The 26,084-nt window shown below is 61.7% G+C and overlaps 1 protein-coding gene across 7 annotated transcripts in view; it reads right to left on the reverse strand.

Moving 5' to 3' along the window:
- The window catches only part of RIPOR1 (RHO family interacting cell polarization regulator 1), a 110,824-nt gene that overhangs the window by 35,834 nt on the left and 48,906 nt on the right, over window positions 1–26,084 (reverse strand). Inside the window, exons 1-2 of one of the 7 annotated variants that reach the window (XM_044986723.1) lie at window positions 17,021–17,159; window positions 14,656–14,733 (exon numbers count right to left, since the gene is read on the reverse strand). The exons of 4 other annotated variants lie outside the window; for them this stretch is intronic. Coding sequence is in view for 1 of the 3 variants with exons in the window: in XM_044986720.1 (XP_044842655.1) it covers window positions 11,680–11,698 (19 nt within the window). In the remaining 2 variants the exon portion in view is untranslated. Of the gene's footprint in view, window positions 1–11,679; window positions 11,827–14,655; window positions 14,734–17,020; window positions 17,160–26,084 lie in introns of those variants that run through there. 2 more of the 7 variants (XM_044986724.1, XM_044986720.1) reach the window with 2 other exon arrangements.

Below are 26,084 nucleotides of genomic sequence, written 5' to 3' on the forward strand. Positions count from 1 at the left end.
TAGGGACCCTGGCTGCCTGCCATCGTGGGAGCATCGCCACGCAGCGCTGAAGGGTTAACTGCCAGTGCTCCCACCGGTGAGCAGAGCCAGGCAGGACGGGTCCCCAGTGCCCAGCCCAGGCAGGCTGCTCACACAGCCGAGCTGCCGGGCCCATTCTCCAGCGCAGCGCCAGCCCCCTCCAGTCTCTAGGGCAATGCTGGCCCAATTAAGCTCATTAAGGAGGAGCTGTAATCCCAAGCAGGCTGGCTCACCTGCAGGGCCCCAGATTACCCTCTGGGGGCCGTTTAATCGGCTCACGGCAGAGCGAGCCAGGCTGCTGCCGCCCGCGGTTATTTATGTCCCAAGCTGCAGGGACGGGGGTCTGGGCACGGGGCGGGTCTGGCTCCAGACCCACCTCCTCCACTGGGGGCCATGACAGCAGCATGGCTCCCACCGACAGGGCTGCTGGCAGCCCATTACGCCCACAGCACAGCCAGCTGCACAGTTCTGGGCTGGGGCGGCATGAACCCGCCACCTGCTCCCGCAGAGCACAACGGGGCACAGCCAGTCCCCCCTCTTCTGCACTGCCCAGAGCAATGCCCCCCCGCAGCCATTCCTCTACCCCAGGAGGCTCTGTCTGGCACCTGGAGCCAGTGGACAGAGCCATTCCAGTTCTGCCTGCCCAACGAGGCAGCCACATGCCAGCACTGCAGCAAGGGGCTCTGGGCTGCCCAGGGAGCCAGCAGCCCTTCCCACCGTGCGCTCCTTCCCCAGGCCAGGGCCGGAGCGGGAAGGAAGGCAAGGCCCAAGCCTAGCTACTGGATGCTATGAACAGTGGCGTGAGCCCCAGCCAGGTGCCCACTGCTGGCACATGCCCAGGGCTCTGCCCTGCTGCTGCTAGAGCCCTCTGGGAGCTCTGCCATGCTGCTGCTGCCCCCCCGCAGCCCCTTCACATGGCAGATCCTGCCACTCTCGTATCAGCCCGGACCTCCAGCACCAGGAGAGGGGGGTCCCCTCCCTTCAGCATGCACCCCCAGCTCAGCCAGGGCACCGCAGGCTTGGGCCCCCTCTGCCAGCTGCCTGGGCAATGTCACTAGGATGCCCACAAAAGTCACTCCAGAGGGGACTGCTGCTTATCACGGCAATCAGTGGGCTCCATTCTCTGCCCCCAGCCGCCTGCTGTACCACTTACTGCCCCTTCCCCTCCACTGGCAGTGGCTGCCTCTGCTCCAGGTCTGCCCAGCACCGAGCACAGTGGGGCTGGGGCAGCTAGACGCTCACAATGCAACCAGGAAATCCCCATCATGCAACCCCTGCTGACCCTCTCCTCTCAGCTCTGCCTCACACGCACTGCACCTCCACCCTGCTCCATCCCCTGGCCCTGCCAGCTGGGCCATGTGCTTTCACTCCAGCTGCCCGGACATACCTCTCATGCCCAACGATTATCCAACTGAGCTGAATGCCAGCTCGGTGGGGGTGGGAATAACCCCCAGGATGGGTGATCTCACCTGCTCCCACCGTCCCCCAACCCCTCCATCTAGACCTGGCCCTGGTCCCCGACTTGCCAGAGCTCCAGGCTTGGCAGCCCAAGTGACGTGCCATATGCACACCCTGGCTCCAGCAGGGTGCCGTGTGCACCGGGCCCATGTAAACATGCCCAAGAACGGATCGCTGGCTGCGCTATGTCTGGCTGGGGCTGGAGCGGCCCCTGGAGCACTTGGCACCGAGCAAAGCATGGGCCAGGCATGTTTCTGGAAGGTATCGAGGCCAAAGCTCAGATCAAAGCACCTCCATATCAACACTGCTCACCCTCCCATCTGCCCCTGAGCCAGCGCAGGAGGGACCCAGCACCGGCACAGCCGCTGAGACAGCGCGGAGCCAGTCGGCTCCACTCTCCCCCGGCCGCCCCTGCCACAGGGCACAGCTCACAGCCAGCCAGCACAGGGCTCCCACCAAGCTCTGCCAAGGAGGCAGCGATCCAAGCCACGAGCAGGTGCAGACTGCAGCCAAAGCCTGAGTCAAGAGAACCCAGCAGCCAGCCAAGCCAGCAGCCAGCCAAGCCAGCAGCCAGCCAAGCCAGCAGGCCGCTCAGGGCCTGATGGGCGTCAGCCTGTCCCCATTTGCCACCAGTCAGTGGGACAAACGGGTACAGCTCAAAGCACCTGGAACTCTGACCCTGCTTTCCATGCCTCCTCCCCATGGCAGACACACTCTGCCCTGCTTGGTGCACGCGTGGGGCCAGGTCTAACAGGGAGGGCTGCGGCCCAGACAGGATTCTTCTCCTCCCCCGAGCCTCGGGTCCCCCCAGCTCCGACACGGCTCCCTCTCTCAGCCGCCCACTCCCACCGCACCCTCTGGGGCTGGCGCGCCCCCAAGAATACCGGGCACCGAGTGCCACGCTCCGAGCCGAGAGCGTCCTCAGCTGCCTGGCGGCTCAGCCTCCAAGACAGACCCGTTCCCCTGCCGGGGAGAAGGGCTTCGAACCCCCAGGGGTGGGTAGCACACTTCCCAGGGAGGCCAAGGGGGTGCTGGGAGTTACACGGACACATGCAGGGCTGATGTGGGACTGCATGGACAGGGGCCCTGGCGTGACCGGAAATGCCCCACAAGCAATGGGGGCTTGGAGGGGGCACATTCACAGGGTCACCCAGCCCCATGCTCCTACCTTCCCACGCAGCGCAGCACCCAGGCCGCTCAGCACAGCAGGGCTAAGGGATCCTTTGGTGCCATGTAACACCTGCAGCCAGTGCACCCCGGGCAGGGACTGCACCCCGAGGTCAGGCATTCCCCGTGGGGAGCCCCTCAGAGCGAGCCATGCTGGGGCTGCAATACAGAGGGGAGGCAGGCCGTGAGCCCTGAGTCGCACACACACAGGTGCGCCCAGCCAGGGGATCCCCCTGGCCCTCGGCTCCTCCAGGGCTGGTCGGACACCCCCAGTGTTTGCACATTCCTGACATTGCAGAGAGAGGCAGTGACTGGTACTGCCGGGGGAGGGGCGGACTGGCAGCCCCCGAGGGCCTCACTCAGCTCTTCCCAGGGGCAGGAGGGGGCTGGCAGTCAGACACCCCTGCCCTGCCCCGGGGCACAGATGCACACGCAGGAGAGAGGGCACCACTGGCACCCAGTCACCAGCTCTCCCCCTAGCATTCAGAGCACAGACCCCAGCACCCACCAGCCCAGAGCGCCATTCTGCCCTGCATATGCCCAGCACAGGACTCTTCAGACACCACCTTCCCCAAGCCCCAGCGCCCTGATCGCACTCCCGCCGGCGGCTGCCCTCCCTGTGCCCTGCTCTGGGCGTCCCTCTCCGCCGTGCCCGGGCGCCACAGTGGAGGCGATGGTGCCCAGTCGCAAGCCGTGTTTGCGCTGTTCTCCAAGCCCACTGGCACCGAGGGAAGCAGAGACGCCCGGGGGCCAGAGGCAGGGAGGTGCCGGCACTCCGGAGCCCTTCAGTTCTACACCACCCAGACGTGGCAGTGACAGCTAAAGCCTTATATGGCACCTGGGGCACAGGGTGGGCACTCGTGTCTCAGTCATAAGGGCCGTCTTGGGCAGAGAGCAGGGCAGCGACAGGAAGGTGGTAACCAGGATGCATGGCACAGGCCAGCCTGGCCCCTCACCCTGGGGCCCCAGTGCTCCAAAAAGCTTCACACCCTACGGGGGTAAGTGTCCCTCCTGGGAGCTACAGTCAGTTACTGGGGAGGCGGGGGTGCCTAGTGGGCACAGCACTGGACTGGACTTGGAAGACCTGGGCTCTAGCTCTTGCTCTGCAATGGACTGCGGGGCAAGTCACTTCACTGCTCAGTGCCTCAGTTTCCCCATCTGTGAAGTGGGGATAATGGTCCCACCCTCCACTGTTGAGTGCCTGGAGATCAGCAGCTGGAACATGCTGTGTCCCAGTGGGGGCTGTTATTACTGAGCCTCGGGTTTCTAATGATCAGACACTCTGGTGTCCAAGCCGGATTCCTGCCGGCACTGCAGATAGGCTGCAGTTTGATGGGCACACCCCAGCTTAGGCCATACCCAGCATTGTCAGTGCTAACAAACCCTTGTCCTTTCTCTCATGCCCGCCAAGCCCTGATTAGCCTGCAACGCACCTCACAGGCACATGCTGGCGATGGGGATCAATATGAAAATTGAAAGGTGGATAAGGAACTGGTTAAAGGGGAGACTACAATGAGTCGTACTGAAGGGTGAACTGTCAGGCTGGAAGGAGGTTACTAGTGGAGTTCCTCAGGGATCAGTTTTGGGACCAATCTTATTTAACCTTTTCATTACTGACCTTGGCACAAAAAGCGGGAATGTGCTAATAAAGTTTGCAGATGACACAAAGCTGGGAGGTATTGCTAACACAGAGAAGGACCAGGATATCATACAGGAAGATCTGGATGACCTTGTAAAGTGGAGTAATAGTAATAGGATGAAATTTAATAGTGAAAAGTTCAAGGTCATGCATTTAGGGATTAACAACAAGAATTTTAGTTATAAATTGGGGACGCATCAGTTGGAAGTAACGGAGGAGGAAAAGGACCTCGGTGTATTGGTTGATCACAGGATGACTATGAGCCACCAATGTGATATGGCCATTAAAAAAGCTAATGCGGTTTTAGGATGCATCAGGCGAGGTATTTCCAGCAAAGATAAGGAGGTGTTAGTACCGTTATACAAGGCACTGGTGAGATCTCATCTGGAATACTGTGTGCAGTTCTGGTCTCCCATGTTCAAGAAGGATGAATTCAAACTGGAACGGGTACAGAGACGGGCTACTAGGATGATCCAAGGAATGGAAAACCTGTCTTATGAAAGGAGACTCAAAGAGCTTGGCTTGTTTAGCCTAACCAAAAGAAGGTTGAGGAGGGATATGCTTGCTCTTTATAAATATATCAGAGGGATTAATATTAGGGAGGGAGAAGAATTATTTAAGCTTAGTACCAATGTGGACACAAGAACAAATGGATATAAACTGGACACTAGGAAGTTTAGACTTGAAATTAGACGAAGGTTTCTAACCATTAGAGGAGTGAAGTTCTGGAACAGCCTTCCAAGGGGAGTAGTGGGGGCAAAAGACACATCTGGCTTCAAGACTAAGCTTGGTAAGTTTATGGAGGGGATGGTATGATGGGATAGCCTAATTTTGGCAATTGTTCTTTGATTATCAGCAGGTAAGTATGCCCAGTGGTCTGTGATGGGATGTTAGATGGGTTGGGATCTGAGTTACTACAGAGAATTCTTTCCTGGGTGCTGGCGGGTGAGTCTTGCCCACATGCTCAGGGTTTAGCTGATTGCCATATTTGGGGTCGGGAAGGAATTTTCCTCCAGGGCAGATTGGCAGAGGCCCTGGAGGTTTTTCGCCTTCCTCTGCAGCATGGGGCACGGGTCACTGGCTGGAGGATTCTCTGCAGCTTGAGGTCTTCAAACCGCAATTTGGGGACTTCAATAACTCAGACATAGGTTAGGGGTTTGTTACAGGAATGGGTGGGTGAGATTCTGTGGCCTGCATTGTGCAGGAGGTCAGACTAGACGATCATAATGGTCCCTTCTGACCTTAAAGTCTATGAGTCAAGATAGGGAAACCGAGGAACAGCTTTTCTGAACACACCACTGATTTGGGTGCCCACCACGAGACATCTTCGGCCTAAATCGTGGGAGCTGCGAGAGCTCAGCACGGCTTAGCAGCGGCTGCCCTGAGCCAGGCGCTCTCACAGGGGCATCAGAATCAGTGACCACGTCTGACAAACTGCGTGGGACTCCTCCCAGGGCAGGGTGTGAGGAACAGAACCCAGGAGTCCCACGTCAGTCCTCCCTCCACGCCAGTCAACGCTCCCCAGATCGGGAGCCAATAGGGCAGAGGTGGCAGATGTTACCAGCTGTTTGCACGGCCCAAAGGGAGGAACTGAACAATTCCCCAATTATTTCTTCCAGTGACCTGCCTGGAACAAATGCTCCTCGTTTACAACCTCCCCGAGCTCCATGAGCTCTCCCCCAGCACGGGGGCATGGTTAAAAGCCAGTTTTCTCCCCCTACAGTGTCAAGAGGAGACACCGTTCTGATGCCTGGTGCGTCATGGAGATGACTGGGTCAGGAAGAATGCTGAATCCAATGTACTTCCCAGCTCTCAGGGCGGGTAGCAAAACCAGCTGGGTCAGTCCCAGCTGGTTTCTGTTTCCGACTCCCAGGCACTAACCCAGGCCTGCTGCAGTCGGATTTATCAACAGCGCCAGGAAAGGGCCTGAAGTTTGTAATCCCTTCTTGACATGAAGGATTTTTCCACTCCCATGAGGATGTTCTGACAGGTTGGGGGGTGGGGAGCCTCAGATCAGTCCCCGCCCCCCCCCGCCCAACTTCCCCTCTGCACACATGCCGCCTGCCTCTTCAGTTTCTGCTTTGCTGCCCACCCTCTAGCTGAGTGTGACGGGAGCTCCCTACACGGTGACACACAAGTGAGATGGCACCATGCTCCCGTGGCTGGAAGTGAAACTGCACACTTGGCCTGGCTCCGCACTGTCCTGTGCAGAGTAAACACACAGAGCTGGCAGGGAAAGGGGCGTCTCCTTTCTGATCTCGCTAGTTTCAGCCATTCTAGAGGGGCCCAAGGCACAGCACCTCAGGGGCAGATGTGTGTCCTGCAGGCAGTGCCCTTGCAGCCCCCGCTGGAGCTCATTGCCCCATCCCCCCCGGCCTGCTTAAAGAGACACTTTTGCTTGCATCACTCCTCCCAGGGGAAAGAGCTGGAGGAAGCGTCCTTAAATCTGGGCCCTAAGCCTCTTGCCCGTCTCAGCCTTCGCATCTTTGTTTGTGCAGCTGCCCGGAGGTCAGTGCAGCCCAGGATCTAAGCAATATACACACCCCAAGCCCCGCCAGCCTCTGACGCAGCCCTGGGGACAGAATATCCAGCGAGGCCAGCTGCCACGAGCACACAACATGGTTTGCTGGAGTCGCTCAGGAAGCGGAGCTGCCCCCCCTTCGGTCCTGATAACCAGGATCCAGGAACTACTGCCTGGTCACAGAGGGCAGGGGAGCGACAGATCCCATCCTGGCTTCCTTGAGGGGAGCAACCCCCCCACTTCCCCTCCCCAATCCACAAGATGGGGGCAGAGGAGAAAGTTCTGCTGAGTCAAAGAAGAGTCACAACTGCCTAATAAAATCCAGGCCATTATCAAGGATCTCAGAGGCCCCAGACACTCCCTCCCAGAGATGGGAGATGCTGGGGCTGTGGGCACTCAGGAGTGTCTCCCACGAGGAGAGGGCCCCCGAAGAACCCAGGGCTTCCTTTGCCAGCGGCTCAGGTGTGTGGCAGACGTTGGGGGAGGCTGAGACGCAGCACCCCACGGCACTGTCTAGCAGGAACCCTCTGCCTCCCCCACGACCAAACTTCACCCTATGCCCCCCTTCCCCACTGAAAGTCTCTGCCACGACATGGGAAGACACACTCGCAGCCACTGGCGCCTGCGACCCCAGCTGGGCTCTGGGCGTGAGGTCACAAGCTCACAGCCACGGCATCAGCGGCCCACGCTCATGAGCTCACAGTTCACCGCCCTGGCAGCGATGAGGGCCCGGAAGGGACTGCACCCAAGCAAGACGCCCACTGCCGCGACCCGCTCGGACAGGGGGTCGACAGGAGCGGGTGCAGCAGGCAGTGCCCGAGGTCCCCACCCTCCTGGCGGTGTGGGCTCGTGGCCGGTCACTCAGGGCACCGACGGGGAGGTGGCAGGAAGGGGAAGGAGCGCCGAAACTGAAGAATTGGCGGAAGTGCTTGTTTACCCCTCCAAGCAGCTGCGCAAAGGGGCACGCCAGGCCAAGGGCTGGGCCGCACACTGCACCACGCCCAGAGCAGTGCGCACAGGCTGGCAGCAGCCTCCCGCTCCTGGCACTCTGCTCTCTGAGCCCAGCAGCGGCTGGGCACTGGCACTTGAGTTAACCAACAGAGACCGGGCCCCGCTAGCTGGGCGCCCCACATCCCAAGCCCCCTCCCCCTACAGCCCCAGCCCCCAGCACCCACCCTGCTCCGAAACCAGCCTGGCACCCCGTGCTGTGACCCCCGACTGGGACCCCGACCCCCACGGAGGAGGGCCTAGAGCCTGGCACACCGGGAGGGCCGAGGTGGCAGCAGTGGGGGACGGGATCTAGAACCCACACGGCTGCACATGAGGGGAGCTGTGGGGAAGAACAAGGTGGCAGCCACGGGGGAGGGGTGGTTTCCAGATTGCCAAGGAAACGGTCTCTGTTGCTCAGCACTGGCCCATGCCCACAGTTGCCATGGTGATACTGTCTGTGTTTGCATCCGCTCAGCGAATGGGTTTCCCCCGTGAAAGGCAGCGCCAGCTGCACACACACACACTGGGGACCGCGCACCGGCCCTTGGGGGTGGTTCTAGGCCCTGGCTATGCCGCCTCTAACCTCCACCCACCCCTGCCCTGGAGCAGCCAGCCTGCCTCGCCCGTGGGGCACTGCTGAGAGCCAGGGATTCCCCTCTGCCGGGACATGCACAGCAACCCCCCACAGCCCGCAATGGAGAGAGACAGACAACCACATGTGCCTCCCCAATAGAGACAGACACCCGCAGCCCCCACCCCCCCCGGCCAATGGAGACAGACACCCGCAGGCCCCTGCCCCCCTGCCAATGGAGACAGACACCCGCAGGCCCCCCCCATGGGAGACCGACACCCGCAGGCCCCCGCTCCCCAGCCAATAGAGACAGACACCTGCAGGCCCCCCCCATGGGAGACCGACACCCGCAGGCCCCTGCCCCCCAGCCAATGGAGACAGACACCCGCAGGCCCCCCCACCAATGGAGACAGACACCCGCAGGCCCCCCCAGCCAATGGAGACAGACACCCGCAGGCCCCCCCAGCCAATGGAGACAGACACCCGCAGGCCCCCCCGCCAATGGAGACAGATACCCGCAGGCCCCCCTGCCAATGGAGACAGACAAACAGACACGTGCGCCCATCACTTCCGTAAGACAGACATACACACTCCCAGCTGCAGGGAGAAGATGTTTTCCAAGAGGTGACTGCAAGGACCCCTGAGCAGCCCTGGGATCTGGGCCTGAGCCCTGCAGGCAGGCAGAGCTGCCAGCTCCCTGGGTCACAGAGCTGTCATGGAGCTGGCGTGAATCCAGCCTGGCTCATCCCCTCCCTGAGCATTGCTGAGACCATGCTGCCCGTCCGGAAGAGCCTGCCCTAGGAAATCTCCAGCTAAGCCTGCTCTCGGCGCGAGGGCAGGGCCCATGGAACGCTACCCCCACCCCACCCGGGGCACCAGCCCCGAGCGCCATCACCCAGCCCCTGCCCCTCCCTGGGCCCGGCAGCCACGGCACAGGGGGGACCCAGTCCTGTGCTGTACCCAGACCATCCTTCCCCAGGCTGAGCAGAGAGAGCTCAGAGAACTTCCCTGTCCCCACAGCTTACCCCGGCAGGGCGGGCTGGGAGAGGCACTGCCACCTCCTCGATGGAGCCCTTAGCATCCCCCCCACCCCTCGCCAGTCCCCCATCTCAGCCCACCCCACCTGGCTGGGACCTGGCAGTGGGCTGCCACTTGCTGTCTATGCCATGAAGCTGACACTCAGCACCGCTTCTGCTCTCTGTACCCGCAGCTAGGGGCCCTGCTGCTCCCCAGCCCCCCAAATGCACCTCTCCAGGCTGTGCAGGGGTCCCAGCGCCGTGAGACCAGCGCGGGGTCTCCTGGCTGAGGTACCCCAGAGTACAAAGGGCTATCGGTGGGCAGTGCGAGAGACCTACCCCAGCCAGCAGCAGCGCCAGCCAAACTCGTGGCACCACTGCGGCTCCTAGCCTGCCCCCCACTGCCTATTTCAGGGCTCTCGCTATCCATAACGAGTGGTTTACTTGGCAAAGTGATGGCGGGGGGAGGGGCGACCACCACAGTATTGACTCACCAAGGTGAGAGACCACAACTCTGCAGTTACAGAAACAACGCTATGCCACAGAGCCGACGGGCGCTACGCCACGGAGCCGCCGGGCGCTACGCCACGGAGCCGCCGGGCGCCCAGCCCGCCGGGCGCTACACCACAGAGCCGCCGGGCGCTACGCCACAGAGCCGCCGGGGGCCCAGCCCGCCGGGCGCCACGCCACGGAGCCGCCGGGCGCCACGCCACGGAGCCGCCGGGCGCCCAGCCCGCCGGGCGCCACGCCACGGAGCCGCCGGGCGCCCAGCCCACCGGGCGCCACGCCACGGAGCCGCCGGGCGCCACGCCACGGAGCCGCCGGGCACCCAGCCCGCCGGGCGCTACTCCACGGAGCCGCCGGGCGCTACGCCACGGAGCCGCCGGGCGCCCAGCCCGCCGGGCGCTACGCCACCGAGCCGCCGGGCGCCACGCCACGGAGCCGCCGGGCGCCCAGCCCGTCGGGCGCCACGCCACGGAGCCGCCGGGCGCCACGCCACGGAGCCGCCGGGCGCCCTGCCCGCCGGGCGCCACGCCACGGAGCCGCCGGGCGCCACGCCATGGAGCCGCTGGGCGCTACGCCACGGAGCCGCCGGGAGCCCAGCCCGCCGGGCGCTACGCCACAGAGCCGCCGGGCGCCCAGCCCGCCAGGCGCTACGCCACAGAGCCGCCGGGGACCCAGCCCGCCGGGCGCTACGCCACGGAGCCGCCGGGCGCTACGCCACAGAGCCGCCAAGAGCCCAGCCCGCTGGGCGCTACGCCACGGAGCCGCCGGGAGCCCAGCCCGCCGGGCGCTACGCCACGGAGCCGCCGGGAGCCCAGCCCGCCGGGCGCTACCCCACGGAGCCGCTGGGCGCTACACCACGGAGCCACCGGGAGCCCAGCCCGCCGGGCGCTACCCCACGGAGCCGCCGGGGACCCAGCCCGCCGGGCGCTACGCCACGGAGCCGCCGGGAGCCCAGCCTGCCGGGCACCCAGCCTGCCGGGCGCTACGCCACGGAGCCGCCGGGAGCCCAGCTCGCAGGGCGCTACGCCATGGAGCTGCCAAGAGCCCAGCTCGCAGGGCGCTACACCCACAGCCGCCGGGAGCTCAGCCTGCAGTGCACTACACCATGGAGCCGCTGGGAGCCCAGCTGCCGGGCGCTACACTCTCAGCTGGCAGGAGACTGACACACTGGCAGCGAGCTGGCGCATCTCCCAGGCCCAGTAGCGGGACCCGGTCCAGAGCCTTACGTCACAGTATCCCAGCCGCAGTGGGGACCATGCAGCATCACTCCAGCGTCACGCACAGCCCCCTCCTGCAGCCAGCACCTGGCTGTCCAGCACACACTCAGCACCCCAGCCCAGCCATCCTGCCCCAGTCCCGTGAGGCTCTAAGCACCTTGCAAACAACAAACGGGGCCTCCCTGCCCCCACAAACCGAAGTATGATTATGCCTAGGTTACAGTGGGGAAACTGAGTCACAGACCAGGCAGCAACTCGCCAAGGCCACAGAGAAGGAGCAGACCCCAGCTCTCTTAATCTAGAGACAGGACCGTCGTCCTTCTGTGGCTTGTCCATATCTCTAGGGAAACCTCAAGCCCTACACACACGCTCTGGACCTACAGCGCAGGAGCAGGGGGTCAGGTCAGGTAGCACAGGGGCCACTCCTCCTCTTGCCTTGCTCGCTCCTGTGTCCGGATTGGGTCACTAGAAAGCATGGGAGGAGGAAGCCCCCGGCCCGGGCTGGGCACCCCGCTGCAGGGAAGCCAGGCACAGTGGGTTCGCAGGGCGGAGGGGGCTCTAAGTGGGCATGGTACCTTTGTATCTGCCGTTCATCCTGGGGCAACAGTGCCAGGGAGCAGCGGCTGCCGGTCCCCTCTCTCACCGGAGGTTAAGCCATCTGGGGCTGCCTGCTGCAGCCAGCTCTGCTCCGCACTCCCCAGCCGGCTCCTCCCACGCTTCCCCTGCTCGAGGCCTGACATCACCACATGGTTCCTGCTGCTCCCAAAGCGGTGAGTCAAACCCACGCCTCCGAAGGGAGGGGAGCGCCCCGCCAGTGCCGACCACACCGCCGCCATGGCCAGGGGGCTGAGACAGGCACCGACCCTGCCCCCCAGCCCTCCGCTGCTTGCTCCAGCCTCCTCCAGAGTGTACCCTTCAACCTGCCCACAGGATGTTGGGGCTCCGGGCAGAGCGCACACATCTAGGCACGGGCTCCCTGAGCTGGATGGTTTCCCTTCCCCTTGTGCACGGCGCCGCCGTTTGGCGCCAAGCATGAGTGGGAAACAGGAGTGAAACCAGTCAAGCTCCCGGTGCAGGGCTACCTCAGGGGATGGCCGCTTCCCCATTCCCCAGCACCCCTGAATTCCTGCCGTGGCAGCCAGGGCTGGAGTCTCTGTGAAAGTTACCATGGCTCTGCCCATCTCTGGTGAACGCCTCCCCTCCAAGGATCTCAAAGCACTTCCCCCATCGCTGAGCCTCACAGCCTGGCCGGGGCTCGGGGGGGAAGTGGAGCACTAGTCTGGTTGTATTGGCCTGGAAAGCAAGGCATGGGCACAAGGGACTTGTCCGAGATCAGACGGGGAGCCAGTGCCAGAGCTCCGGCGGGTGACTCCCAGGCTCCGGCACCGATCAACAGACACAAACACTCCACCCGTGGCACGCGCCGCGGGGTCGTGTGCAATGGCAGCTGGGAAAGCCCCACTTTTGGGCCCCTGTGCCAGAACCTCCCCTGCCCGGAGGTGTAGAGAACAGTGGAACACCTGGGGCCCGTGCTCCATCCTACGGCATCCGCTGCAGCTTGCAGCTGGATATCTGGGTCCCACACACAATGGGCTGCACAGGCTGGGTCACCTGAGAAATACTACCAACCCCAGCAGTGAGCTACAGCTCCCCCGGGGGGCAGGGCAAGCCCCTCCTGCCAGGCCAGCCCTGTGAGGGGAGGTCCGGCCCACAGCATGCAGCTGTGTCGACTCCAGCAGCGCCCATGGCAGGGCTCCATGGGCCAGCACCTGGCACCCTGGGGGATGAGGCCCATAGACACAGGCTCCTCAGCCAGCACAATTACAGCCGCCCCTGGGGCTGAGAGCACACAGAGCGGGGGAGCAGGGCTTCTCAGCACCGTCTGTCCTGCAGCCAGCCAGGAGGGGCCGGACGGGCCCCCAGGGCAAAGGAAAGCAGAGCTCCTGGATGCGCCAAAGGGACGCGGCCCCTGTAAGTGCTGAGTGAGTTTGACGGGAGCGGCACAGAGCTGGGGGCGGGGGGATGCTTCTTTGCCAGCCTTCCACAATCACGAGAAACAGCCTCCCTCTGCTCTGCAGCCAGAGGGGCCTACAGGGAAGGAAGGGGTTAATGGGTAAACCAGTCCCCAAAGGGTTAATGCACCTAGCACTGCAGGGCTAACTTGGCGAATCCCCCCTGCAGGTGCAGGGAAGATGAGACGGGCCCTAGCCGGGGAACACCCAGCTCAGAGACTGTCTCCTCTCCTGTGCTGGTCCCCGCAGCACCCAGAGACGGTAACATGGGTCCCCCACCCAGGCCTGGGCTGCCGCCTTGCTCCCGCTCTTTACAATGGAGAGGGGCCTGGCCAGAGTCTTCCCTTTGTCCCTGCTGGTTTTTCACCATCTCCAGCCTATGTCTTGCCTTTCTCTGGGCTCGTCACAAGGGCACCGAGCGCCTCACCCGCTAATGAAGCGGCCTGCACGACCCCCCGTGCAGTGCCCCAGTATCTAACCGCGCGCCGGCGTACCCGTGGGAGAAAGGAGGGCTTGATTACAGAGCCAGCGCCCCTGCCCCTTTAACCCAACAGCAGTGAGGAGCATTCCCCGCTGTGGCTGCAGGAGTGCGGACTGGGAGCTCTCACATGCTGCCTGAAAGGGCCAGGGGACTGGATCTTTACACAGGTTCCTTCTCCCACCTGCTCCTTAGGCCCCAGAGGTAGACAGGTGCTAACAGAAACACTACAGCGTTAACAACAGTCAGACTGAGACGTGGCCAAATGCTCACTCAGCTTCCCATCTGATCTCTCAGGATCACGGGACAGTCTCGGGGCCACCTGCCCTACATCGCTACGGCAACGCACGCAGAACACACAGGCCATCGTTGAAACAAGGGAAGGGCACAGTCCAGCTCTCCCCCAGGCCGGACACGCGACAAAATGATGGCCCTCCACATCTCCACCCCCACAGCGAGTCTGCAAGGGGAGCCGGCAAGGGGGCAGCTGCTTCCTTGTCTGCATTTCACGAACATCCTCTCCAGCGCCAGGGAACGTTGCTGGGCTCTGTGCAACTTAAACGGGACCCTTTCCTCGAGGGAAACCGAGGCGCGGAAGTGAACTGGGTCTTTGGGAGTGCTCCTCATGGCACCAGGGCGGGAGATGAGGGGAGGGGCAGCGACTGAGCCCACTTAACCAGCTTGTTGGGGAGACAATGAATGTCTCCAAAGTAAGCAGTCTGTGACTCAGGTACTGAGGAGAGACCGGGGTTCTGGTTTTTCTGAGCAGAACCACCTTATAACTGAACTCAGAAGGATGCAGGGGAGAGCAGGCAAACATCTCTAGATATTTTGGATATGACTTGTAGTCTCTTAGTGGACTTGACATCTGATTCCACGTGGAAGCAGAGGTTGGTAATGGACAGACAAAAGAACCTTGAGTCTAACATGCTAGTGAAAATGGACGGTATCTCTTTAAGACAGAGTCCAGCCTTCGAACGGGTAGGGGCTGAGGATCCGAAAACTGGCTAGTGTCTGTGTTGATGCAAATTACCTGACTGATTGGGGGGAGAAAGACTTGCCTGTAGCTGTTAGCAAAAAGGACACACCCAGCCAGCCAATGGATTCTGTTACACCAAAGAGTTCTCATTTTCACCCTACTGGACAGGGAGGAAGGGAAGGATTAAACCTTGCAAATAAAAGCCACAGGTTAACCCTAAAACACCAAAACCCCAAGGAAGTGGTTAAACTGAAAGCCTGTGTTACGGAAGACCCTGAGGTCAAGAAAAAGCTACAAAGATTCAAAAGGGATATGGAACAAGCTGACCTAAAGAATGATTTGTCTAAACCAAAGGTTGGCATGACAACAACGATTGTAAATGTACACTTGTGAAAGTACTGATGTTATTGCTAATGACTGTAACTAACTTGTTGCTGATACCAAAAACTGTAAAAATGTACAGCATGCACGGTTTGGTTTGGTTTGTTTTTTAAAACCCTTGAACATGTTGGGGGTGATACATAAGAACTCATTATGTTGTAAAAGCCTTCGTGGTTATACTGTTTCATTACATGACAACACACACTATGTTAAAAGGCCTGGTGATACTGATATTTCACATAGTGCCTGTATCTGATCTTGAAACTGTACGCAGCAGAAAAACCACTACAAGTTTGAACTGCTGTGCACAAAGGGAAACTGAGGTACAACACCTCACCGCCTTCATGGCTGAATGCCAGAGTAAGTGCTCTCTGCAGAACATTCATGGCTATGTTAAGTTAACACATAGACCAAACCCTGGAATCACTAAAGTGTTTCACAAAGTACAGACTAAGTTTTTGGCTGGGGCCAAAGCAGGCATCAATAATTCAGCATTACAAAGAATTCAGTGTAAACACAGCTCATAGCAATAATGGAAGGTACTTAAGGTGTATCCAGGAGCTCCACTTTTGCCCTTCCACACCAGTCTCACGTTGGGGGTGTGACACACAGCTAGAAAAATTTAAACATCCTGCAAAATGAATAACCCACAGAACACATGTGAGGAGATAATGTTTGTGTTTTTGTGTATTTATATATGTATGAGTAGGGTGGACAATGTAATCAACAGTCTCTCTCTATGCTGTATTCTGATAATTCAGAAAACATCCTATCATGTAAATGAATTGCAAACACAGGATCTCTCCATATAGCAAATGGCCTTATGTTAATCTGTAAGTGAGGGACCTCCTTCAAAGTCATCCCAATGACCTTTTGTTCCCTAAGGAATTGCAACTTGTCAAAAGTCATGAAATTGGATAAAAGATCCTTGGGTCCTGATTCTGTCGTCTCAGATCTGCTTAGACTTCATCAGGGAAAGTTTAAGTTGCAAGACTGAGGTCCCAGTTCTGCTGGTACGTCCTGAATATGAGATTTGGACATTCAACTATGATCTATGACAGCCCACAGGATTGCCACCCCCATGGCACCGTGGGCCCCACACTGCTCCTGGAAGCGACCAGCACCACTTCCGGGGGAGGGGGAGGGGGGGCCGCAGGGGAGTTCCACAAGCTGCCCTCGCTTGCGGGCACCACCCCTCACAGCTCCCATTGGCCAGGAACGGGGAACCGTGGCCAATGGGAGCTTCGGGGGAGATACCCACAGGCGAGGGCAGCGTGTGGAGCCCTCTGTCCGTCCCCACTCCCCCAGGGGCTGCAGGGAAGTGGTGCCGGCCGCTTCCAGGAGTGGCACGGCGCAGGGTCAGGGCAGGCAGGGAGCCTGTCTTAGCCCCGCTGCCACCCCAGAGCCACTCCAGGTAAGTGGTGCCGGGCCGGAGCCTGCACCCCAACCCCCTGCCCTGAGCCCCCTCCCGCACCCCAACCCCCTGCCCTGAGCCCCCTCCCACACCCCGCTCCCTCCTGCACCGAGCCCCCTCCCGCATCCCTCCTGCGCCCCAACCCCCCGCCCTGAGCCCCCTCATACAGCCCACACCCCTGCACCCCAACCCCCTGCCCTGAGCCCCTTCCTGCACACCGCATGCCCTCCCACACCCCGCATGCCCTCCTGCACCCCAACCCCCTGCAATCCCTCCTGCACCCCAACCCCCTGCCCTGAGCCCCTTCCTGCACACCGCATGCCCTCCCACACCCCGCAATCCCTCCTGCACCTTAACCCCCTGCCCCAGCTCTCCATTCATGGCCCTGCTTGCAAATTCCCCACCCAGATGTGGCCCTCGGGCCAAAAAGTTTGCTCACCCCTGGTCTGTGAACTGAATTCTGAAGGAACTCTGCAACTACAAAACTCCCCATCTCTGCTGTGAATCTGAACCTCAATTAACTGAACTCATGTCTGTCTGTATATTGATCTTTTAGCCAGACTCTCTCTCTCGATTTTTTAATAAATTTTAGTTTAGTTCACAAGAATTGGCTGTAGTGTGTATTTGGGTAAGATCTGAAACGTTCGCTAACCTGGGAGGTGATGTGTCCAATCATTCGGGATCGGTAGAACTTTTTCTTTTATATGATGAAACAAGATTTACAAAAATTGTCGTCATATTTGATGTGGGTACCTGGATGGAGGCCAGAGGCTGCATCACTTTAAGGGAACTGTGTTGTTTGGATTTCTGAGTAACCAGTGAGGTAATAAAGAAGCTGTTCTATGCTGGTTTGGTGAATCCAAGTATTGGAATATCCAGCAGCTTTCGAGGGTTTGGCTGCCCCATTCTTTGCAGTTCACCCTAATTGAGTGACCACAGCTGGCCCCCACTAGGACCTCGGTAACAGCCCCACTCTAGGGTTGCCAACTTTCTACTCACACTAAACTGAACAACTTTGCCACACCCTCTACCCCTCCTCTGAGGCCCCACCTCTGCCCCACCCCTTCTCAGATGCTCCACCCCCCGTTCACGCCATCCCCCCTCCCTCTGTCACTCACCCTCCCTCACTTTCCCCTTTTTCACCAGGCTGGGGCAGGGGGTTGGGTTGGGGGTGAGGGCTCTGGGGTGGGGCTGGAGATGAGGGGTTTCGGATGCAGAAGGGGGCTCCGGGATGGGGTGGAGGGGTAATTGAGTGGGAGGGGGATCAGGGCTGGGGCAGGGGTTTGGGGTACAGGAGGGGATGAGGGGTGCAGGCTCCGGGCAGCACTTACCTAAGGCATCTCCCAGAAGCAGCAGCATGTCCCTGCCCCCAGCTCCTATGGGGAGGTGCAGCCAGGCAATTCTGCATGCTGCCCGGTCCGCAGGCTCCGCCCCTGCAGCTCCCATTGGCTGTGGTTCCTAACCAATGGGAGCTGCTGAGCTAGCACTTGGGGCGGGGGCAGCATGTGGAGCCCCCTGGCTGCCCCTACACATAGGAGCTGGAGGGAGGACATGCCGCTGGGAGCCACACAGAGCCATGGCAGGCAGGGAGCCTTCCTTAGCCCCACTGCACCGGCGCCAACTGAACTTTTAACGGCCCGGTCAGTGGTGCTGACTGGAGCTGCCAAGGTCCCTTTTTAACCGGGTGTTCTGGTAGAAAACCAGACACCTGGCAACCCTACTTCACTCCCCGAACAGTGCCCCCAGAGAGGCCTCTGGCTGAGGGCAGGAAGGGGTCTAAGTGGTGGGGAGTTTCTCCTTGAACAAATCCAAGGTAACAGAGGTGTCCCTAAGCAGCGGCACTCTAACAAGAGCCCATCAGCAGCCTACCAGGACCCTGAAAGCTGCATCACTACAGCAAGGCACAGCCAACCTCCTGCTCCCATTTTTAAGAGGGAGGTGCGGCCCATGGGGACTACAGGTCCCAGCATGCACTGCAGCAAGGGCTCCAGCTCGAGGAGCACTGTACTATGGGACTTGTAGTCCGTGTCAGCTGCCCCACCATAACAAAGGGTGCGGTTGAGCCAGCTGCCTCTGCTCCCATGCCCATGTAGGGAGCATGATGATGGGGCACATCCCCCATGTCTCAGCCTCCCTCAGCTCTGCCCCCACAGCTCCAGAGGGGAAGGCCCCAAGAGGAAGAGCCCAGCCCCCAGCCAGGAAGAAAAGGAAAAGCCGCCTCCCTCCCGGCTCCTTTCCTGTTTGCTGCTGTTTTTAGAGCCGGGGGAGGGGGGGGCAGGAGGCACAATGCATAAGGGGAACCTCTCCCACGAGGCTGGGGAGAGCGGGCCCCCACCCCTCCTTGGCAGGGCCCGAAGGCTAAGTGTTGTGGGCAGGAGCCCAGCAGCAGAGCCGTGCGGGAGGATCAGGCTGTCAGCACCACACGCACCGTTGCCCAGGCAGCCCCTGCCCCATTTCACTGCTGGCACAGGCATGTCCCAACGCCTTTCAAGCCAGCCGAGGTCTCCCAGCCCTTCCCAGAAGATGAAACTGGGGCTGCACCCCTGCGCTCTCCCCGAACCAGAAACCCGGCATCCCATGGACAAGGCACAGTCATGCCCGTGACCCTAGCTCTGCTCAGGAGAGGGGCTCCACCGCCCACAAGCGCCTCAGCCACGGCCTCCCAGCGGCAGCACTACAGCTCTGCACACAGCCGGCAGCTCCCAAACCCGGCAGGATGCCCAACAGGCCCAGGCCCAGCTAGGCAGGGTCCGAGGAGCACCCTCTCCCCCGCCCGGCAGCAGCCCCGCAATCACCAAAGCCACTGACTCTGGGGAGTCGCAATTAGAGCAAATGGGCCAGCAGCACAGCATGCAGCCCAGTTAATTAGCCGGTGGGACGCCCAGCCTAGCAAAAGCCCAGGCAGCCTAACTGGCTTCCTGGCGGAGTGAGACTGAGCCCGGAGACAGCTGGCCAATGGCGCCACCTTCAGGGAACAAGGACGTTAGACTTGGAAACGGTCTAGTAACCCCCCAACTTCCTCAGGGCAGGGCCAGCAGCATCATGGACCCACACGCCCACTCCCCAGGGCCTGCAACGGCTCCGGGGCATCTACAGCAGGAAAAGTTCCATCAGCCCATGGGAGCAGGAGCCTCTGACCTAGTGCTTCCCGCCAACCGTTCCCTCCAGCCAGGCCGTCTCCGGCCTCCCGGCACCGCGGCCAGGCTGGCTCCACCCACTCCCCTCCGACGCCCCTGCCGACACCCAGTCCCCTCCCCCGCAGGGCTCAGTCGCCCCCGCCGACACCCAGTCCCCTCCCCCGCAGGGCTGAGTCGCCCCCGCCAAAACGCAGTCCCCTCCCCCGCAGGGCTCAGTCGCCCCCGCCGAAACCCAGTCCCCTCTGGCGCCCCCTGCCGACACCCAGTCCCCTCCGGAGCCCCCCGCAGGGCTCAGTCCCCTCTGGCGCCCCCTGCAGGGGTTAATCACAACGCTGACGGCTTTCCCTACACCTAGGCTGAGCCAACACTGAACAGGCGGGATCCCCCACAGCCTGGGGGCCATCGTTTTCATCCTGCCTCCCAAAACATGGGCCAGAAGGGGGAGGGCTCTATGACAAAGCTCCCTGAGATTCACCTCCACTTCGATTGCCTAATAACAATCCCTAGCGCTGAGCTAGACCTTTCCACCATTTCACAGGGAGGGAAATTGAGGCACATAGCAGGGAAGTGACTTGCCCAAGGTCGCCCAGCCAGCCACTGGACCCGGGTTTGCCAGAGCTGACACTCTCACCCTTCCTGCCTACATGCCCAATGCGAACGCTGCGCCCAGTACAGGCCTGCTCAGCCTGGACCTGCCAGAGCAGCACCATTCAGGATCCAGCTGTGCCCTGCCTGAGGAGAGCCAGTGGAGAGGTGCCACCCACCCACAGGGGCTATTGAGTTCACAGCCCCTTTGAAGTGGAGCTAATAGCAGCAGAGCCGGGCCCCGGCTGCGTATCACTAAGGAGGTTTCCAGGGCACTCAGCCTCCGGGGAGAGGCACCCACGTCAGGCTGAGGACAGATGGAAGGGAGGTGTTTCTAAAGGACCATTCTGCCAGTCCCTGCTTGTATTAACCGTGGCTCTGGCCCAGGCTGGCAATCCAGGTGCTTGAAAAGGAAGGTGCAGACAGTCCCAGGGAGCCCCTAGCTCAGCCACTGCAGTTAGAGGTGGGCTGGGGCTGGAGGTGGGAGAGGGAAGAGCCCTTCACAAACTATTGGGGGTTCTAAATATTTACTGTAACGAGCTGTTCTTGTTCCCAGTCTCAATGTCTAATCCCTCCTGACTCCTGCTAAGCTCTGGGCCACAATATCATGTGGCAGTGAGTTCCACAGGCCAATTGCACACTGCATGAAACAGCATTTCCTCTCATCAGTTTTACAGCTGCTGCCTGTCAGGGTCACTGACCGGCCCCTGCTTGGCATCTACATTCCCAGGGGCCATCTCCTCTCTCAGGGAACCTTCACAGGAGCATGGCTCTGCAGGCTGGTGAGCAATGCCTCTCAGGAGATCCATGCCACGTGTACAGGCAGCGCTCCAAGAGACAGCACACGTGGGAGCTTAACGTCTAGCACAGAGGGCGCAGCGGTGCACAGAGCACCTTCGGGTTCCTCTGGGTCTCTCACTGGATAGCAAGAGCCTCCACTAGTGCACGACTGTGGGAGCAGGTTTATTTATGGGGCTGGAAATACCTAGGTCATTCGGGCCACGTGTGGGAGGAGCAGCATGGCTGGGAGTTAAAGGTAACCTGGGCGGGGGGGAGGGGGGATCCTGGGCATCAGCCCCTTTTACGTCTTTCCAAGAGAGAACAGCTGGGAAAGGGCTGGGGGCAAAACAACAGGGTTATTGCTCGTTTCCTGCTTTAGAATTAAGAACATAAGCGCTGCCAGACTGGGTGAGACCAAAGGCCCATCCAGCCCAGTGTCCTGTCTGCCGGCAGTGGCCAGTGCCAGGTGCCCCACAGGGAATGAACAGGACTGGTGATCATCAAGTGATCCATCCCTGTCGCCCATTCCCAGCTTCTGGCAAACAGAGGCGAGAGACACCATCCCTGCCCAGCCTGGCTAATAGCCATAGATGGACCTGTCCTCCAGGAACTTACCTAGTTCTTCTTTGAACCCTGGTATAGTTTTGGCCTTCCCAACTCCCCTGGCAAGTCCCACAGGCTGACTGTGAAGAAATACTTTCTTCTGTTTTAAATCTGCGGCCTGTTAATTTCCTGGGGTGACCCCTCCTTCTTGTGTTATGGGAAGGAGTAAATAACACTTTCTTATTTACATTCTTCATACCAGTCATGATTGTATAAACCTCTTGCATATCCCCTCTTAGTCGTCTCTTTTCCAAGCTGAAAAGTCCCAGTCTTATTCATCTCTCCTCTTATGGAAGCTGTTCCACACCCCTAATCATTTTTGTTGCCCTTCTCTGTACCTTTTCCAATTCCAATATAGCTTTTTTGAGATGGGGTGACCTCTGGTCTGCACGCAGTATTCAAGATGTGGGGGTACCATGGATTTATGTAGAGGCAATTGAGGTGACTGGAGGAGGCAATTGGAAGACTCTAGGGTGACTGGAGAAGGGGGGACATGACGTCACCCAGACACAGCCAAGCCACCGCTGTTATACCCTTCACACAGCAGCCGCTGAGTGCGACTCCCTCTTATAAATTAAAAACACTTTTGATATATTTAACACCATTATAAATGCTGGACACAAAGCGGGGTTTGGGGTGGAGCCTGACAGCTCGCGACCTCCCCCATGTAATAACCTCGCAGCCCCCGAGGGGTCCCGACCCCCAGTTTGGGAACCCCTGAGCTATAGGAACATAAGACAAAGCAGGATTTAGCCCCTGGGCTCCTGAACCCCGCTGCCCGCCACAGAGCCTGAGCAGACGCTGAGGCAGGGACAAGGGGCACCAAGGGCTGCCCCTGCTGGAGGTCAGCCCCTCGCCTGACTCTGCTCCCTTCACCAAAAAGCAAGGTCTTGTTCTCCTCGGATGGGATCCACAAACCCAGATCAGACAGTACCGGTCCTAGGACTCTCTGCAGAATCCTATCCCAGCCCTCGAGAACACTCCCCCGCACCGGAAACCCCCTCACTCCGCCTCCTGCGCCACAAAGCCGCCCTCGCCCCGCCCTGCGCCACAGAGCCCCCCCCTCGCCCCGCCCCCTGCGCCACAGAGCCCCCCCCTCGCCCCACCCTACGCCAGAGCCCCCCCACACTCCGCCTCCTGCGCCACAGAGCCGCCCTCGCCCCGCCCTGCGCCAGAGCCCCCCCTCGGCCCGCCTCCTGCGCCACAGAGCTGCCCTCGCCCCACCCTGTGCCAGAGCCCTCCCCACTCCGCCTCCTGCGCCTCAGAGCCGCCCTCGCCCCGCCCCTGCGCCAGAGCCCCCCCTCGCCCCGCCTCTTGTGCCAGAGCCCCCCCCGCTCCGCCTCCTGCGCCACAGAGCCCCCCTCGCCCCACCCCTGCGCCAGAGCCCCCCCTCGCCCCGCCTCCTGCGCCACAGAGCCCCCCCTTCGCCCCGCCTCCTGCGCCAGAGCTCCCCCCACTCCGCCTCCTGCGCCACAGAGCTGCCCTCGCCCCACCCCTGTGCCAGAGCCCTCCCCACTCCGCCTCCTGCGCCAGAGATCCCCCTCACTCCACCTCCTGCGCCACAGAGCCCCCCCTTCGCCAGAGCCCCCCCTCGCCCCACCCCTGCGCCAGAGCCTCCCCACTCCGCCTCCTGCACCAGAGATCCCCCTCGCCCCGCCCCTGTGCCAGAGCCCCCCCCACTCCGCCTCCTGCGCCACAGAGCCGCCCTCGCCCCACCTCTGTGCCAGAGCCCCCCCCACTCCGCCTCCTGCGCCACAGAGCCGCCCTCGCCCCACCTCTGCGCCAGAGCCCCCCCACTCCGCCTCCTGCGCCACAGAGCCGCCCTCGCCCCACCCCTGTGCCAGAGATCCCCCCACCCCGCCCCTGTGCCAGAGCCCCCCCCACTCTGCCTCTTGCACCAGAGCCCCCCTCACTCCGCCTCCTGCGCCACAGAGCCCCCCCTTCGCCCCATCCTGCTCCCTATACCAGAGACCCCCTCTTCCTCCCTCTGCGCCAGAGCCCCCTCACCCCGCCCCTGCACCAGAGCCCCCCCTTCGCCCCACCCTGCTCCCTACACCAGAGACCCCCTCACTCTCCCTGCGCCAGAGCCTCCCCTTCGCCCCACCCTGCGCCAGAGCCCCCTCGCCCCGCCCCTGTGGCAGAGATCCCCCTCACCCCACCTCCTGCACCACAGAGTCCCCCCTGCTCCCTACACTAGAGCCCCCCCTCACTCTCCCCCTGCACCAGAGCTCCCCTTTGCCTCACCCAGCCCCCTGCGCCACAGAGCCCCCTCGCCCTGCCCGATGCACTGGCCCTGAGAGCTGGGGCCAGCACAGGGCAGCGCCTGCTCCCTGGAGCGCGTGCTCCATCTCTTGCCCCCAGGCAGGGAGGACGGGACTTCATCCAGGCTCTTTGGTGCACAGCTCGTGATCCACCCTGCAGGCATGTGGGCAGTGCGCTCGCCCCGGGCACTGGCAGCCATCTCCTGGGCAGTGCAGAGCACCCGGCCTGACAGCTCCCTGGCCCTTGCCTTCCTTCACGCTGGCTGCTGATCCCATGGCACCTGGCCCTAGACGTGCCCCCGGCTGGAGCTCCTGCCCCACACTCAGGCTGGGGTAAACATGCTGCACACGGACCCACGCTTTCCCCAGACACCAAGCACTCTGGAACTGCTGGGCCAGCTCACTTTCTGGCCAGCCAGCGCACATCTGGGCTCCCTCTCCAAGGGGAGCCAGAGGCCCCAGCCAGGCAGGACAGAGCATGCAGGTAATTGAGTTACATGAATATCCGCCCCTGGTGCCTCCTGTGCAGAGCAGGGCGCGAGCCCAGCCCCATGGGGGAAGAGGAGCAAGGGACAGTGGGAGGGCTGCCCAATGGAGGAAGGCGGGGGGGGGGAACACAGGTGGGCTGGTGGAGGAGGGGGGAGGGGGCAGGGACACAGGTGGGGCTGGCGGGGGAGGGGGCAGGGACACAGGTGGGGCTGGCGGGGGAGGGGGCAGGGACACAGGTGGGGCTGGCGGGGGAGGGGGCAGGGACACAGGTGGGGCTGGTGGGAAGGATCGGAGCCGCTGGCCAGGACTGCAGCCAGGTGCAAGGCAAACAGCTGCTGAGGTTCCTACAGGGCTCTCCCAGGACCCTGCTAGAGGGATCCAGCCTCGGGCTGGCAGGCCTGGCCCTCCCTCAGTGAGCGCTGCCTGAGCCCCCACAAGATGGAGACCAAAGCCAGCAGCAGGTGGCTGGCTCAGGTGCCCCCCATGGGGAGCTGCTCAGGTGCAGAGTTGTCCGCCTGGAAGTGTCCCGTGCTGCTGGCAGCCCCCACAGCTGCCAGAGCCACCCGCCAAGAAACGGCCCCGATGCAGAGGGCAGGTGCCATGGACCACGCCGATGGGCTGGCTCCAACGGGGCTGGTGCAGGGAGCCAGTGGCCACCCCACGGCAATCAAGGGGTTAAACTAAGTGCAGCCCAGACGATGGGGCTGGGGGCTCTCTGCCTCCTCCCCGCTCAGCTCAGCCCCAGCCTTTCAGGGCACAGTTCCCAGAGTCCCCCTCGACGGCCTGGATCCACTCACCCGGCACAGGGACTATCCCAGCAGCTGAGGGGACCACAGGCAGCCATGCTGGTGAGCCCCACACCAAGGGGGCCAGCCCAAGGCTCTGCCACCAGCACCCGCCCGCCTTCAGCTGCACGACCGGGCCTGCCTGCCAGTCACCCGGCACAGCCACCCTGGACGTCCCCCTCTCCCATCTGTCGAAAGGCCCCACCTGTGTGCCCTGCAGAGGCTCGCCCGCCCCATGGCCCTGCCAGCTCCCTGTCAGCCTGTGGGCCTCGGCTGCTGGCTCTCCCCAGGGTCCGGGAGATCAGGCACCCAGTAGGTGGAACGCTCCGCTGCCATGGGGGAACCAGCCGGCCCTTGGCCTGCTGCAAGGGGCACAGCACCTGGGCTCAGACGGGGGCCTGCCTGTGCCCACCCCCAACAGGCAGGAGAGAGGCAGGACCTGCAGCTGGGCATCGGGCAGGGGAGCCAGGCAGGGAGGTCACACCCACATCCTCCCCTTGCCCCAGAGTGAGCCCAGCCAGCTGTGCCTCACCTGAGAGATCTGCTGCCCCTCCTGTCACCCAGGGAGCAGAGAGCAGCCACTCAGGACGCTGACCCCAGATGCCTCAGGAACAATCAACACGAGACCAGTCACCTCCAGAGACTGGGCTCAAGGACGAACAGCTCCTCTCGCTCGGAGGTCAGTGCCCTCCCGTGGGAAAGCAGGGTGCCAGAGCGGGCACTGTGCAGGAGCAGGCAATACTGGACCTAGCACAGAGTTCGGGGGAGGGTGGGGGTGGGCCCAGGCAGGCAGCCCCACAAAGCCACCAGGAGACAGTCCAACCCCAGGGTTTCCCGGAAGGGTGGGGGCTCACCAACCCAGAACGGAGGGGAAGGTCTGAATTGGAATGGGCAAGTACCAGCTGATGCACCTGCCACCAGCAGGGCACAGGGTGGCAGCTGCTCCCCCCTGCCCCGCCCCACGCTTCCTCCCCCACCCCCACCCCTGCTGGGCCTGAGGAGGAGACCCCATCAGCCAGAGGGGACCGGAGCAGCCTAGCAAGGCCGCTGCCTTCCCAAGAGCCACCGTGCAGAGC

Source organism: Mauremys mutica, chromosome 14 (genome assembly GCF_020497125.1).
Source record: "Mauremys mutica isolate MM-2020 ecotype Southern chromosome 14, ASM2049712v1, whole genome shotgun sequence".
Lineage (NCBI taxonomy): Eukaryota > Metazoa > Chordata > Testudines > Geoemydidae > Mauremys > Mauremys mutica.